Consider the following 15835-nt stretch of genomic DNA (forward strand, 5'->3'; position numbering starts at 1 on the left):
CGTGCCCCGGGGCCGGGCCGCGTCCACCCGCCCTCCCTCCCCTGGCGGGCCCGTCCTTGGAAACGCTGTTTGTTTTGCTCGGCGAGTGCCAAGCTCCTGCCTCTGGTAACGGGCAGAACAGGGCGCCGGGGGAGGAGAGAGGGCGCCGAGCAGATGGAGGAGGAGGAGGAGGAGGAGGAGGAGGAGTCCTGCGGGGGGGGGACCCGGGGACCGCGGCCGCCGCTCCCGGCCGCCGCTCCCGGCGTTTCTGCCGTTGTAAGCGTTCAGCACGAGCCGTCCCGTGGGAAAGGGGCGGCCCGCAGCTGAGGCCGCCCGCGGGGAGCAGTGCCCCTTAGGGGCTCCCGGGAGGCGCCCRCAAAGGCGCTTTGCTCCGGCGCTGCCGCGCGCTGGCAAAGCTTGGAAAGGGAGACTCCGTCCCCGAGGAGATGCCGTGAGCTGGGAGGCAGCGGGGGCGCAGGGCCCGCGGAGCCAGCGGAGCCAGCGGAGCCGCGGGACGGGACGGAGGCCGAGGACGGTGCGCGGGGGAGGCCGCGCGGCCCCCCTGTCCCCGGGGCAGAGCCTGCGGCCAGCGAGGTGCCCCGGAGCCGCCCGTGTCCCGCCGGCCGGTCATGTCCCGGTGCGGGGTCCCGTTGGGAAGAGCAAGTCTGTAGATGRCACCAAGCTGGGTGGAGTGGCCGACACTCCGGAGGGCTGCGCTCCCATCCAGAGGGACCTGAGGGACAGGCTGGAGAGTTGGGCAGAGAGGAACCTCATGAGGTTCAACMAGGACAAGTGGTTCAACAAGGCCCTGCCCCTGGGCAGGAATAACCCCAGGCACCAGTACAGTTTAGGGGTTGACCTGCTGGAGAGCAGCTCCACGGAGAGGGACCTGGGAGTCCCGGTTGACACCAAGTTAACCATGCGGCAGGAGCGCCCTCGTGGCCAGGAAGGCCAATGGGATCCTGGCTGCATCAGGAGGATGTTGYCAGCAGGTCAAGGGAGGGGATCCTGCCCCTCTGCTTAGCTCTGGTGAGGCTGCACCTGGAGTACTGGGGGCAGTTCTGGGCTCCCCAGTATAAGAGGGACATGGAGCTTCTCGAGAGGGTCCAGCGGAGAGCAACCAAGATGATTAAGGGACTGGAACGTCTCTCATATGAGGAGAGACTGAGTGAGCTGGGCCTGTTTAGCCTGGAGAAGAGAAGGTTGAGACGGGATCTGATCAATATGTACAAATACCTGAGGGGGGACTGTAGGGAGGATGGGGCTGAACTCTTCTCATTAGTGGCCAGTGACAGGACAAGGGGTGATGGGTATAAGTTGAAACACCGTCAGTTCCATCTCCATATGAAGAAGAACTTATTTCCTGTGAAGCTGCCCGGGGAGGCTGTGGAGTCTCCTTCTCTGGAGATCTTCCCAACCCGCCTGGATGCCGCCCTGTGCCCCGTGCTCTGGGTGTCCCTGCTGGAGCAGGGGTTGGACTAGCTGGACTCTGCAGGTCCCTTCCGACCTCAACCAGTCTGGGATTCTGTGAAGTAGCAGCTGGTGTCAGAGCTGGGTGTCTGCAGGAACCTGCAGCCTCGTGCTCTGCCACAGGCTTGGCGGGAGGCAAGAAGGGAAGCTGGGCACAAACAGCACTGGAATCCATGACAGCTTCATCCTCCCTGTTACTTCAAATCGAGCTCGGTTATTGAGGGAGGAGAGAAAATGGACTGATGCTTTGGGTGGTTAGATGTTACGTTAGCTTTGTCTCACGTGTAGGGTTTGTTCTGCTGAAGAAGAGAACCAATCTTTAGAAAAGGATGGAGGGAAGGGAATGCGCGGCTAAATGAAACCCACTGCCAAGCTATCAGACCTAAAATAAAAGTAGACATTAGTTATTTTTGAATACAGGAAGAATAAAGCAATTTGTAACTAGAGCCTGACCCCTAAGTGGAATAGGTAGGATGTTCAGTTGTCTATTAAAACAATATCCTAATATGTAATTCATAATGGCAATTCTGAAAAACTAAGACTTCTGAAATACACTTCTTTTTTTAATTCAGGCTGGAAATTGTATTAATCTAAATTTAAAATTACACATGGACTTTGCCCTCTGTAATTTCTGAGGAGCTTTAAACTATCTAAAAAAGCATGAAGAAAAGATTTTCCAGTGTGTGCTGTTAAGAAAGTACTAAGTAATTCAGTCCTCTATTGTTATAACTAATTAGAAAAGCCTTCCTCAGTTTGTGCTTTTCTTGGATGTGCTCAGTGAATGTTTTTCATGTGTGCTTTTTAGCTGTTGGGCAGCATATTAAGAGCATTAGATGGTATAGCCAGATTCTGCWTGTGTACTCATTCCCTTTGATGTACTTGCTGCCTTTTATAGCTGTAAAACTGACAATTTAGCAGTAATGTACTGAATCTGCAGAATGTGCCCATTTTCTCTCACCCATCCTCTGGGGAAATCCACTTATTCTGCCGAAGACTGAAGAGAGATATATACATATTTTTTTTCCAGTATGGAATCTCATCTTGCCTTGTTGGACCTTTATAATGAAATGAAGTCCTCTGAAGCACTGTCCTGGTAAAACTGTATGAACAGACATGGTCTCAGTACATTAAAGTAGGCTATGGGCCTTGCTGAAATGCAGGTATTTGTTACTGAAAGATGCTTTGCCAGGATTAGTATGCAAAGACTTACTGTGTATGGAAATATACTTCACCCATTTGGTGATCTTGACCCACTGGATTGTGGTGGAATATGACGTTGTGAATCTGAGTCTAGTAGTCTGTAGTCAGAACTAACCTGTTGAGAAGAAAGTCATTGAAATGATAATATAAAAAACGTATGAGGGTAGGTTTTTGTATGATCATTTGATCTCTTATGTTCATAAGAGATGAACATAGTCTTATGAACATAAAGACATTTTAACATAAGACATTTTAATGCCTAAATCTAAGCAGTAGTGCTTAGATTTAGGTGCTGATGGCTGATTTCTGCCTTCTCCTACTCCCTGTGATGGACCACATCATCTGCCAGATGTTAGGGTTTTAGTTAGATATATGGTCTAATACATCATTAAAGCATGGAAATGGGCTGTGTTTTTTTTTGTATAGGTCCAGAAAGAATAGATACCTGATGTTTTGCAGGCTGTGTTGGGTTGCTGTCTTTAGATGAGTGGTTCCACATAAGGAAGCTGGAACACGTTTCTGAAGGTTGGTTACTTGCTGCAGTTAACTTCTAATGAACTCGAGCTTTAGCRTCTGTACAGTGGGACGCTTGGTGGAAGAAAAGGTTTTAGTTGCTTGCATAACGTGAGCTAATGACTCATTTGTAATTGCAACTTAGAAGATTACAGTCTCTAAGTCAAAAATATCTTGAAGCCTTTTGTTTTTTTCAGGAATACCTGGCACTTGTTATCTCATCTAGACAATATCGCTTAATATCTACTTCTCGTTGTTGTTGTTGTTGGAAATGATAAAATTGCTGCTGTAATAGAACAACAAATCTTTAACTTATGGCCTGTTATACTCTCATCAAATCTAGGGACTTCTCCAGTAATAAATAGTGTTCTTGCTGGTGTCTTTTTTTTCTGTGGTTGGTTAGTTTGTTTGTTTTCCTTATGTAAAGTATTATATGCTCAAATGCTTGTTTTCTTTTTCTTTTTTTTTGGTGAGAGTCTGAGAGCAAAAAAACCCTTCACAAACGTTGATGATCTTAATTAGCATGGGAGTATTCCTCATGTAATACCTCATCAAGTGTGTTACCAGATGAGCTGGTAACACAAAAAATCAAGTAGTTTAACCCATGGTTAGGCAATTACAAAGGCAACTAAACAAAAAACCTTCCTCACCATCCCATTTTCTTCCTTTAGGAAGGGCACAAAGGGCACCCTTTCTTTTGCCAAAAGCATCTTTTTCCAAATTTGACAGAGTTACTGTGTTCCTTGTTTTGTGAAGCTGATGCTATTTAATCATATTGGTATTTAGCTTAAACTTGTAAACAGAAAACTTGCTGGCCTCGTGTTTGAGAAGAGCTGGTGATGGTGGTGACTGTCCATAGCTCTGCTATGGGGTGTTTCATGGCCATAATGAAAGATGGGCAGCTAGCTCTGGTATCTGGGGCAAATTCCTCAGCGAGTAATCATGACTGTTGCCTTCCGGTTCCCAGTTTTAATGGTTAAAGGATTTTTCATTTCCTGCCCTACAACTRTTACTCATGGGCACCAGCACGGTGCCACTGTCCAAATTCTGTGGAGTTGCCCATTATTTACCTGGGAAGCAGCTGCTGTATGGACACAAGTAGCGCTCGGCACGACGCTTCTTGATATTGTCAGGTAGGCTGAATGACATGGTAGAAGCCTCGGAGTTACTGTTTGGCTTAGGGTCAGCCCTCCCCTAGGAGGAGTGGGTATTTGTCCATGCACTTGTTCTTCCCCATGAGCTTTGTCCATGCCCTTGTTCTTCCCCAGCAGCACCTACGTTCCAGTCAAGCTATCGCATTGCTAGGTGGGGAATGCTTTTGTGCATGCTCACCGCGGGGAGCTTTGGGGATTATGGTGACTGGCCTTTTCCTTTTGAAATCAAGCTAACTTGCAGACCCCTTACGCTGGAGATGATAGGATATGAAATGAAGCCCAGATATGAAACTGTTGCAAAGTAAATATAGCTGATTAATAGCAGCRTTGTTGTTGTTGTTAATGACAGCCCAGTTCCTTCCTGTAACACCTTTTTAAGAAAGGTGATGGCCACTTCTGTTGCGGAACACGGAGCTGGGGAAGGCGCCGTTTTCACGGAGCACGTGTGTTTGTCCCCAGGTGGTGGCTGGCCGCGTGAGCGGCGGCGGCAGCGGCTCGCGATGCCCCTCGACGAGGAGCAGAGCAGCGACTCGGACTCCCTGCGCCTCTCCGAGAGCACCGCGTCCTGCAGCGACTCGGAGTGCTCCCGGCAGAGCTTTAACAGCGACGCCTCCAGCAAGCCCGGCTCCCCAGTCTGTAAGCCCGCTTTGCTCCCGCTCGCGTTTGGGACGGTGCCGCCAGAAAGACGGGCGCCCCCCTTGCCACAAGCAGSGCCTGTCCTGGGGCCGGGGCCACCAGCAGCAGCCACGTCCGTGGCGCCTGCTTGGGCACCCCGTTCACTTCTGCCAGCCTGAGGAAGTGTGCCGCGGTGGGCWGTCCCGTCTTGKGCTCATCTCGGCATCGGCACCCACAACCAAAACAAAACAAACACATATTTAGCTGGCTTTTTTCTTCCTTTTSCTCCATKYCCTTCAAAATTRTCGATAMTTTTAGTTCTACAATATACTACATTTACACTTCTGTGAAGTTCATCTTTYTTAACAAAAAGAAAGTATTAGTAAAAATACACTTGCACAAGGAAACAAGAAGGTACTTTGAATAAATAATAGCCAAAATATCCTTAATTTTCATGTCTGCAAGCAATCTCAGACTGTGTGTGTATTTTTTTTTAATATATTAAAGCAAGCTTATTAGTGGAGCTGTAAGCCAGTGTCTGTTCCCTGTTCATCTGTCATTGCTAGGCTTCAAAAGCATAATTCCAAATACTAAGTAACAGAATTTTGGGTTCAGAAATGTTGAGAATTTGCTTTCAAATGTATTTTAGTTTTGTKTATAATACCCTTTATATATATATTTGAAAAAACAGTGTATTCTGAGGCATCTGCTGGGACGCGTAAGTACATTTTCTCAGGTCAGTAACTTCTGAACCACCTCTACTGAAAGTTAAATTGCAATGTAGCCACTATGTGCTCAGGGTTGTAACTAACATGTCTTATGGCCCATGCTTTAAGTATGTTGGGTTTTACATAGCAGTCAGTAGGCAGTCTGAGAAACMTAAGTTCCTCTTTAAAAAGGACAAGGTGTCTTGAGTAAGATACAGAAATAAGAGGAAAGGCTACATTTCAAAATACCATAAGGTTTTTGTTGTTACTTGTTGTTTGTAGTTAGGTTGTTTGTGTTTAATGTTTTCAATTATACTTGGCTACTATAGTCTTTTGACTTGGAATTCATCTTGTTTTTCCCAGCAGCAAGTCCTCCCAAGATAATGACGTTTGACGAAATGATGGCAGCTACAAGAAATCTGACCAATCTGACTCTAGCTCATGAAATTGCTGTAAATGCAGACTTCTGCATGAAACACGTGGACTTCCCGCAGAATAGGTAAGAGCCTGGATTATGGAGAAAGGAAAGACCAGGTTTGTGAGGAGAGGAGAAATGGAAGAGCAGGTGACAGAAAGGCATCTTGGATTGTGTAGCACAGCTCCAGGGGTGCGTCCAAGTTGCCTCTTTTGCAACATGTGTTGCAGTCTAGCCGAGTTGATGCGTTAACTCGAAGTACCTGATGCTTTGCTTGAAGTGTGATGTGGTAGATAAAAGCCCTGCAGTGTGAGGTCTCAGGGTGAAGATGAAGAGTGCTAGTCCTTTGTGCAGCTCCAAGTCCTGGGAGCAAGATAAGTGGTGAGCTTCCATGTAGATGCCGGCAGCACACTGGGCCCATTACGAGGAAAACATACAGCTCACTACAAATACAGCTCTAACCTACCCCAGAAAAGATGCAGAAATCTGGAGGTCTAGAGAGAGTGAAAATTAGGTAATGAAAATGTCCTTGCTTGAAAGTGTTCAGCATCTTTTAATGTTAAAATGAAACCTGACTTTTTTTCTCTTTTGGATGGAAACTTGTAAAAAGATTTTTAATTGCTTAAGTCCCTTAACTGATTCTATGACGGACAATAGCTTTGAGGAAAGCTTAGCATATAATGCACCAGATGAGCAACACCAATAAAAAGTTTTTACAAAAAAGGCAAGGTAAATTTTGTTTGCCTGCCTGTGAGCTGTCTGCAACACTTCCTGCAGTAAGTGTTTTGGACGCTTTCCTGGTCAGATTGTGGTCTAGGAGCTGGTGATCCACGGCCCAAGACAGATACGGTTGCAGGTCCTGTGAGTTAGCAATGTGCATGTTGCTAATGCACATTTCCCAGCAAGCTGCTAGGCTGATGGACACATTTGTTAACTGTGATAGAATGAATTCTCTCTGTTGGAAATCTGTTTTGTGCTTTAATGCCACTGATCTGTTCYGCAGCTTGGTGGGCACGGTGAAAACTATTGTACACAAAGCATTTTGGGATTGTTTGGAGTCGCAGCTGAATAAAGACCCCCCAGAATATGAACACGCTATCAAGCTCTTTGAAGAAATTAAGGAGGTGAGATTTATTTACTTTTCTGCATGTGCCTACCCCTCATTGCCTTGGCATCTTCGGTTTGGGGGTCTTGTCCTCCCAGAAGGTCTGTAACTTATACTCTCAATCTGAAGCACCTTCAAGTTCTTTTAAGATGAAACAATGATTCTTCAGAGACACAATAACCCTGACTTTATAGTGGTTTGTGTTACTATAAATACTACTGCACAGATGTTTGGACAGCTGCATGTACAAATAGCTGTAGGCCTGCTCAGCTTTGCAGGATTGTCACTTGTGAGTCAGCTCTCTTCTGGAAGCTGTGCATCTCTAACCTCTGCTCAGCAACATACAAAGGATTCAGATCATGAACAAGAGTAGAAACCTGCCTGTACCTCCCTGAATATGTCTATTATCATGCAAGTGAATGTAGAAACCCTCAGTCCTGGCACAATGTTAAGTTGGTAAATGTTTGACTTTGTCCTACAGGGAGATCTCCCAGTTTTTGACAGAGCCCAGTAATTTYGGATGCACAGGTTTCGAACGATTTTGCAGGACTGCACTGTGGCTGTTTCAACAGCTTTTTTCCCCTGCTACCTTAGATAATTTTTAGTCTTAACATCTCAGTCAGCTAAATACGCTTGACATATTGAAATAAAATTTTCCTATTAATATGTTTATTAAATGTTTAGGGATTTATTGGTTTGTTTGTTTGTTTTCCCTTCTTCAGAGTCTTCTTTCCTTCCTGGCTCCTGGAGCAAACAGGATTCAAACTCAGATCTGTGAAGTTCTAGATACAGATCTTATAAGACAGCAAGCAGAGCACAATGCTGTTGATATCCATGGACTAGCAAACTATATCATCAACACTATGGGAAAGTTGTGTGCTCCAATAAGAGATAATGACATAAAACAGTTAAAAGCAACTGACAATATCATAGAGTTATTGAGGTTGGTATTTTTGGGAAATATTCTTGTTCTGAAAGTGTGCTTAGGCAATGAGAACGGACTTGCTAGTAGCAAGTAGCAGTAATACCTGTTCTAAAACTAAAGCTTCTTTTTTAAYTGGGAGAAACACTGAGAGGGAGGGGCCGTGATGCACATGGTGGCTGACATGTTACATGCACCTTCCTTTGTAATCAAACAAGCACGCTGAAAGGTGCCAGGGTTGAATAGCTACATCACTGAGCAACATGAGGGATGAGGGGTGACTGCCTGCAGCAGTTTGTGCTAACCAMTGATGTCTGAGACTGCTGTTTCAGTCTTACTCACCTTTACAAAACCTAAAGGGAACGTGCTTACTGAWTGTCATGGAGCTACTAATTCCATGCTTCCTCTGGGAGGACAGGCACTGCAGTTGACACTTCATTAATGAAGTAATCTTATTGTTGGAAGTTGAGTAATGCACTTGCTTAAACACCTCGTGTCTTCTTAGACGTCTTATTGAGAGCAAATGGTACTTACTGCTCCATTATGTTTTGATTACAACTTGCATCACATGCGAGGACCAAAGTCACTGGGTCAGAGGCACTGTTTCTCTTGGCACAGTTAAAGTGGCAAGAAAGTTAAAATCTGTTAGTCTGGGCTGAAATGTACCAAACGAGTCAATTTGTAAACGCTTCTATTTCTGTTGCTGGTTTGTGGTGTTTAGTTATATAGGGTTTCTCCTGTTCTTGACAAACCAAGACCTACATACAGTGCGCTTCAGGATATTTGAAGGAGTTAAGTAGATAATGTTATGTCTTTTGGTGAGTTTTTGCACTGAAGTGCTAATAATGGAGCTTATTACAACAACTGAAATGGAGCTTATTGTAACAAGTGAAAACTGGAGTTTCAGGGCTAGTGAGAGTCTCTCTCCCATGTCCTATTAAATTCAATAGAGACCATCCCACCTATTGGATTTTTAAACTTTCTCTTCTTTTAGACAAATATTCCATGTTCTGGACCTCATGAAAATGGATATGGTTAACTATTTATTTGAAAACATTAGGCCGTATCTTCAGCGCAATTTGGTGGATTATGAAAGAGTAAAATTCCAGGAAATACTTGAAGAAACACCAAGTAGGTATTATGTTACACATTCCACTAAAAAGGATGTTTTTAAACTTTTTTTTTTCTTTGAGGTYGTCAATTATAATTAATTAAGAGAGGGAAAATTCCGTCTCTCTGAGAAATCTAAGATGTGCAAGGTATCTTTGGCAAGCAGGCTGCTGCTATCAGTCAGTTGGTACCCTGGGAGTACCTAACTTGCTATTAGGCATGCTTATCTGTAATCTGGGTTACTTTCTGACCAGTTTGTTCTCGCTAAACTGGTAAGTGTCTGGAAAATGAACACAATGACYCTTTCTGTAGGAGGAAGCTTCATGCACTGAAAGATGAGCCTCTTATCTGTTCTGTGTCCAGCATGTCTGTTAGGCAGAAGTAAAGATTGGAAAAAACAGTTAGTGTACCTGAATGTAAGAAGGGAAAAGATTGTTTTTAATAAAGCAAAATGCATACTTTAAAACTTATTTAGATACTGCAAAGTCAACTTGAAGCTGCTCTTACAGAGTTTATATATTGCATTTATGCTCTCCTTAAAAAATATATTTTGAAATGGGGGGAGAGGGAAATATAAACTCAGATCTGGAGCCAGGGGGATTCTGAAGTATAATTGCTGAGCCGCTAGGGCAGGGGGCTTCTAAAATATAATTCCTGATCCACTGATGTGGCCTACAGAGTTTGTATATGTAGCCTATACAGCTGYCTAGACTTCTAGCTATATGCAGCCTAGACTTCTTTAACATTGTTCCTTTGTTAATATGGTTAATGTCCCCTCACTTCCTCATTCGAGTCCCATCCCTCACCTACTAAGTGGCCTCTCTGAACAATATAAATGCTTTGGAAACCTATACAGASTACTCAGACTCTTCTCCCTCCAAAAATGGCTTAAATCTAATAATTYGTTGTTGGGTTTGTACAAGATTGCTGGAAGATCCCTAGTAGGGGAAGAAAAGGTGACGAGAATTGACTTCTTTCAGAAGTCAGCAGTCTACTCTGTTTGGTTTTCAGGAATCCCGTCGTTGTGTCTGTGTGTTACTGTTTTTCTCAGGCTACTGCTTATTTTGGTAGAAGGTTGCATRTGATAATCTTGTGCTCATTTGTGATGTGTAGGTGCTCTGGATCGCACAACAGAATGGATAAAGGAATCAATAGAAGATGAATTGTCCTCTCTTTCGGATGAATGYTCATCATCCACTGGTGCTGATAGTGGTTCTAAACCAAATCTTAGTCCTACACTGGTGCTAAACAATGGCTACTTGAAACTGTTACAGTGGGATTATCATAAAGTAATTCCAGAGGTAAATGTATTCCAGTGTTTTCAAATTCCTAACTGTGAAAATTCTGGTGTAGTAATAATCCTGTGGGCAATGACAGTTGAGGAAATGGAAATGTAGTTCTATTTAACATCAGAGTAATACATTTAGAAATAGCTTAGCCTTGTCTTCTGAAATGCAATGCAGGCAAGTCAATATAGGGGAATATTAAGAAATGTGGGGGATGGGTTTGTATTCAGTCATAACCSATCCTGCTGCTTTCTTCTTTTTATATATAAAACACATATATAATACATAATTTTATGCTAACCAGTAGCAGATATTGGTGGGATCAGACTGAAAGAGTCACTTGTGCTTTATGGCAGAGTTGACTTATGCCTTGAAGTGCTCCAAGTTGGGCATTAGCCCTTTCTCAGTGCATGTGAACTGAGATGCCTGGATCCTCGGAGCATATAAGATTCTTTCCCGAAAAATCTCTCTTCAGTTCTCCTTCCCAAACCTGAATGGCCTCTACAACTTCCAGGGAAAGTGTTTGAAACTGGACGTGAGTTGGGGTACAGGCAGCATAGCAGGAACAGGCAGCATCTGCATAGCAGGAACTTGTACTATATCTATGGTGGCCTGGTAGAGAATTTGCAAACTGCAAGAGAATATTCCGTGTCCTGGATCAGTAGAAGGAATAGAAACCACCTTCTTTTCTTGCCCTCATGCCCCAGCTTTGAGTATAAGCTAGACATGGGTATTCCCATGTGGGTCTAGCTTGTCATATAGTATGAATTACTGTCAGCCAGCTGAAAACGGAGGCCCCTGTGTTTCTCAGTGAAATGCCTTGCTTAGGATGAGCTCTTATCTCTAAAAATAAATAAAACATTCCAGCTACATCTTGCCATGGAAGTTATCTACAGTTTTGATCTTGCCTTTTTGCCTGTGGGAGGTAACAGRTCGTTTAAACCTCTCTAGTGATTGAGTTAATGAATTAGTGGTTGCACTAGCAGTTGTCATACAGAGTTGCTTGTCACTGTCCATGTGCTTCAGACTATGACACTTACCAAAAGTGGGGGGTTTTTTTGTTAGTTTGTTTGTATTTGGTCTTGGAGGTTTCACCTTTATCTCAGCTATACCCCTAGTACCTACCTGTAATGCTACTTTCAGCAGTACTACATATTCAAGGGGTTTAGTGGCTGCCTTATTCTGGCTTGGCATATTTATGGTTAAAATTATTAATGTTGTATAAAGGTATCTTCTCTGTCCTTGTCCATGCCTCTCTCCCTCTATTTCTAATTTGATATTATTGTTTCAATTCTAGACTCTAATAACAGATGAAGTTCGTCTTCAGGAGCTGAGAGAAAAACTAAATCAATTAAAAATCATAGCCTGTGTGTGTCTCATTACAAACAATRCAGTGGGTGCAGCAATTGTGAATGTGCCAGATTTTGCTGACCAGCTGAAAAAGATCTCTTTTCCTCTTCTTGAAGGCATGAACAAGAAGTAAGGCCTTGTTTGTCACTTGCTTTCTATTTTTTATTTACACAAGAAATGAGATATTGGGTGCTTCAGGAGCATTCCTGAAAAAATGCAGGAAATGGGTGATGTCATAGCTTGTGCCTCACTTAGATCTACATTCACTACCATCTGTCTGCTGTATATATTAAAGTGCATGTCTTGAAAGTTGTATTTTAGTAGAACTCTGAATCTTGACCTTGTAACTTTCTGGTTGTAGAGGATAGCACTAAAGCTCATTAGTCTCTCTTCCCAATAGAGGAGAGACTGGCAAGACGTTCACMAAGTTGTCTTGCTGGTTGCTCCAGGCTTGGTCCAGAGGTAGCCCAAGTTATTGGGCTGTGGATTTTCCTGCTGCTACTTATGCTGTGAGCAAGTCTGCTGCTGTCAGAATCTCCCTGAAGAACGGGAAGCTGTTTTACTGTGACATGCTGTGAATCCAGCCCAGGAAAATACTTAACACCAAATCACTGTGATCTTAGGTTTATTTGATGCTGCATGTTACAATGACACTTCCCATTCACATCCTAGTGGGCATTCTTAGTTTATGTGGTAGGCAGAGATTTATCCTGTGTCTATGGAAGTATGTAAACCTGCAAAAGGAAATTATCRATAAACTTTTTAAACTTTCATGTTGGGAGGAGCATCTTGAAAGGAGCAATGGGAAAGGAGAGGAACGAGTTTTCAAAACTTGGTGAACTTAATTGTACTGTAAGAACTAAAAATGTTAATTCCTTTTCTGTTTTTTTTTTTTTTTTTCTTACAGAACTTTTGATTTGAAGGAGGCTTTGAATGCCATCGGCATTCAGATTTGCAGCAAAGTGAACAAGTCTCTCTCTGAAGGAGGCTTCCCCATTCTTGATAAAGAAATGCAGGATAATTTAGTGGGTCAAATTGGTCGTATTGTTGAGAAGAACAATCCTGTCAGTTCATTGATTGGTAAGTAAGAGAATATATGACTGTCTTGTTGTATGTGTCCCTGTAGAAATTAACTTTAAAGCTTGCTTCAAGCAAGTTTAGTCTCTTGTCTGGTTATTTTTAAAAAGCACTCTTGCCCTAAAATGTTGGGTAAATTAAGAGAGAGTAAAGAAATGTTAACCYATGGATTGTATTCTTACATTGTAGAGCATGGTTAGTTACAGCTTGACGTAACTTAAAAAATGTCTCTATCAGCAATCCTTGAGTGCTGGGATTTCAGAGAAGATGTAGAATTTTTATTCAGTCTGTCTTTTGTCAACTCTTGAATTTAAACTTGTTTTCGGTTTTCTTTACATGATCTGCTTCATGTTAGGTCCCAGAGCCTTGTTTCAATAGGCAGTATCTGTTCCTATTTTGTAGGAGGCAGCTCTCTATATGAGGTGTTTTCAGTATTGTCCCTCCCTCTGGTGAGGGAAAGCACCTGCACTGTTGGCTGCCTTGCTGTGCTGATGTGCAGGGTGTTTGTAAAGCACGTGTGTCTTCAGGCTGCATGGCTACGTGTTCTGAATGTACCTTATATTCCGTTTCAGATAAGCGGATCCAGTTGTTCATGCGAAGCTTGCTCGCCCTTCCGAGCGTTAGGAAGTGCATGCCTGCTATGCCAGGAGGCCTTTCCGTGATCCAGCCCGAGATGGAGCTCCTTGGAGCTCAGTATGCAAACATTGTGAACTTCAACAAGCAAGTGTATGGACCCTTCTATGCAAGCATACTCAGGAAACTCCTCTTTTCTGACACGCCAAAAGGGAAAGCGGAAACAGAAGCAGCYGCCAATTGAAAATTGGGACCTACTCTTGTGCCCTGCTCTTCTCCCTTCGGCCTTTACAATAGGGACACTGTGATCACGTAGGGATTGCTACAAGTAACYCACTCCAGTGACTACTAACAAGGGAGACAGAGCTTGCAAAATATGCAGATAGCTTGTGAAATCCATAGGAAAAAAAAATCAAGTATATATATTTTAATAGATTAAATCTGTTTATTGGTTTGTATTGCTTTTAATAGCCAGTAAAATATTGACTTTTAGGGCAAGCATTTATAATGACTTGCAGTGGGGAAGAGCTGGCCAAGTACTTAATGGTGGCAAAATGTAGAGCATATTCAGTTTTTTAAAAACTTAAATATATTTACTGATGCAATTATAATGTGACAAGACTTTCTCTAAAATTTATTATGCTTATATATTTTTATGGTAACACTTAACCTTTTTAAAAAGGACTGAAAGAAAAGAGTAGTATAATGGCTTTTGAAGCCAAGAACAGGTACATATTTGGCCATGTTCTAGTACTTCTGCAATTACTGGAACTAGAACTTAGCCCATCTTTAACTAAAGAGTGCCAGTATTATAAGCTGTCTTGAATAGCAGTTACAGAAGAGTTCACTGTTTAAAGCAGGAGCAATTCACAGCTTGTCAATTGTACTTGAGGGTTTCATGATAAACTCTTGAGTGGGGAAAAAAAAGATCATGGAAAAATGTCTGTATATAGTGTCTTTAGGCATTTTGTTTATGCAATGGAGATCAAACACATCCCAGTCCAATCTGTTCTAATATGTTATATGCAGATCCTTGATCTTAACTGGCTATTAAGTATTTCTAAGTTRGGACTTTGAGTCCATAGCTCTCACAGGCAATTAATGTTGAGAATAATCTAAGTTCAGCAGAGCAATTTCCCTTTCTGTAGTCTGCTGGATGCAAGCTTTTCAAGGGATATTCTGGGTGCTCTTGGTTGCAAAAGCAAAAACCCAAATTATTAATAGTTCTGGAAAATCAAAGCACTGTTCAAATCATTAAAAATCAAGTGATAAGTGATTAGATTGACTTTCACTGTCTCTCTGTAGGAAGTACTTCAGCTTTCCCCGAATTCCTGTGGAATAGGCCCCAATACTTAGTTTCTATTTAAGACAACAGGAACTTTGCATATGGAATAACATGTTTGAAACTCGAAGTATGCAAACTTTCAGATTTTTACTTCCTTGTTATTTTTTGCGTATTTCAGATACTGAAATAGATAGTACTGGAATACTCTAGTGTATATGTGTCTACAAAAATTGAATCTTAATTTACTTGAAAATAATCTCTTAATATATTATCATGCAATGGTCCTCTTTAAATGTCAGGTATATGAAGTCCATGTGGTACAAGTTAAATTGTTTTTAATATTTTATATTGCAGTCTATTTTTACTAAGAAATAATTACCCATGAAAGTGTAATGTGCCACACAAATTTTGTATATATGCATTTACAATGTCTATTCTATAAAGGTCGAAAAATCTGGGCATTATTAGCACTGTGGTTTTGTAGTCCCTTTTTAGAGATTTATGTACTCTTTTCTTTTTAAATAAGGGAAATGACATCTACTCAGTTGTTGCCCAGAATGTCCAAGGCCTTTGGTCACATGTATATGTTATAAAAAAGAAAAAAAAAAAGCTTTCTTGAAAATATGTTGCTACCAAAAAGAAAAAGCTCCCTTGCACTTGTGTTCTTTCTCTTGTGAGAAATAAATAATGGTGAGTACATATTCCAAAGGGAACTGTCTGTCTTTATGCCTGAAAAAAAACTGAGAGGCAAAGAAGCTCCTGGAATATACTAATTGTGCCACTAAGTAAAACCAGTTTGTTCAGATGAATATGAATTTTTGACAAATAATTTAGTATCATGAGAAGAATGCATTTCAAAAGCAATTAAGCATTAAATCTTAGTGATTTGCTACAGTTTTGGAAATAGCTAATCTATTTTGTACCTCAGGACAGAGGAAGCTTTTATGAACATTAAAAAAATTATAAACTCATCATAAAACTTTATATGCATTTTAGTGTAAAATCAGTTTGAGTGTTGCCTATTGGCTTTAAATGTAAACTGTCATACTAGTTTTTACTAGAAAATGCTCAGAA

General features: G+C 42.2%; 1 protein-coding gene across 2 annotated transcripts; it reads left to right on the top strand.

Annotated features, from left to right (window-relative positions):
* The first annotated feature begins 4810 nt into the window (after positions 1–4810).
* TCP11L2 (t-complex 11 like 2) lies at positions 4811–15578 on the top strand. Of its 2 annotated transcripts, none has more exons than XM_026052253.1 (9): positions 4811–4952; positions 6002–6137; positions 7057–7177; positions 7881–8101; positions 9075–9211; positions 10304–10491; positions 11774–11955; positions 12734–12906; positions 13476–15578. In XM_026052253.1, the coding sequence occupies exons 1-9, from the start codon at positions 4817–4819 to the stop codon at positions 13718–13720; spliced, it is 1539 nt and encodes a 512-aa protein (XP_025908038.1). In that variant the 5' UTR covers positions 4811–4816; the 3' UTR covers positions 13721–15578. The 2 variants fall into 2 exon arrangements, with proteins under 2 accessions (XP_025908038.1, XP_025908039.1); XM_026052254.1 differs by having other exon boundaries at positions 6005–6137.
* Positions 15579–15835: the final 257 nt, after the last annotated feature.

This window comes from Nothoprocta perdicaria, unplaced genomic scaffold, assembly GCF_003342845.1.
Source record: "Nothoprocta perdicaria isolate Ctin4 unplaced genomic scaffold, notPer1 scaffold_86, whole genome shotgun sequence".
NCBI classification, from domain to species: Eukaryota; Metazoa; Chordata; class Aves; order Tinamiformes; family Tinamidae; genus Nothoprocta; species Nothoprocta perdicaria.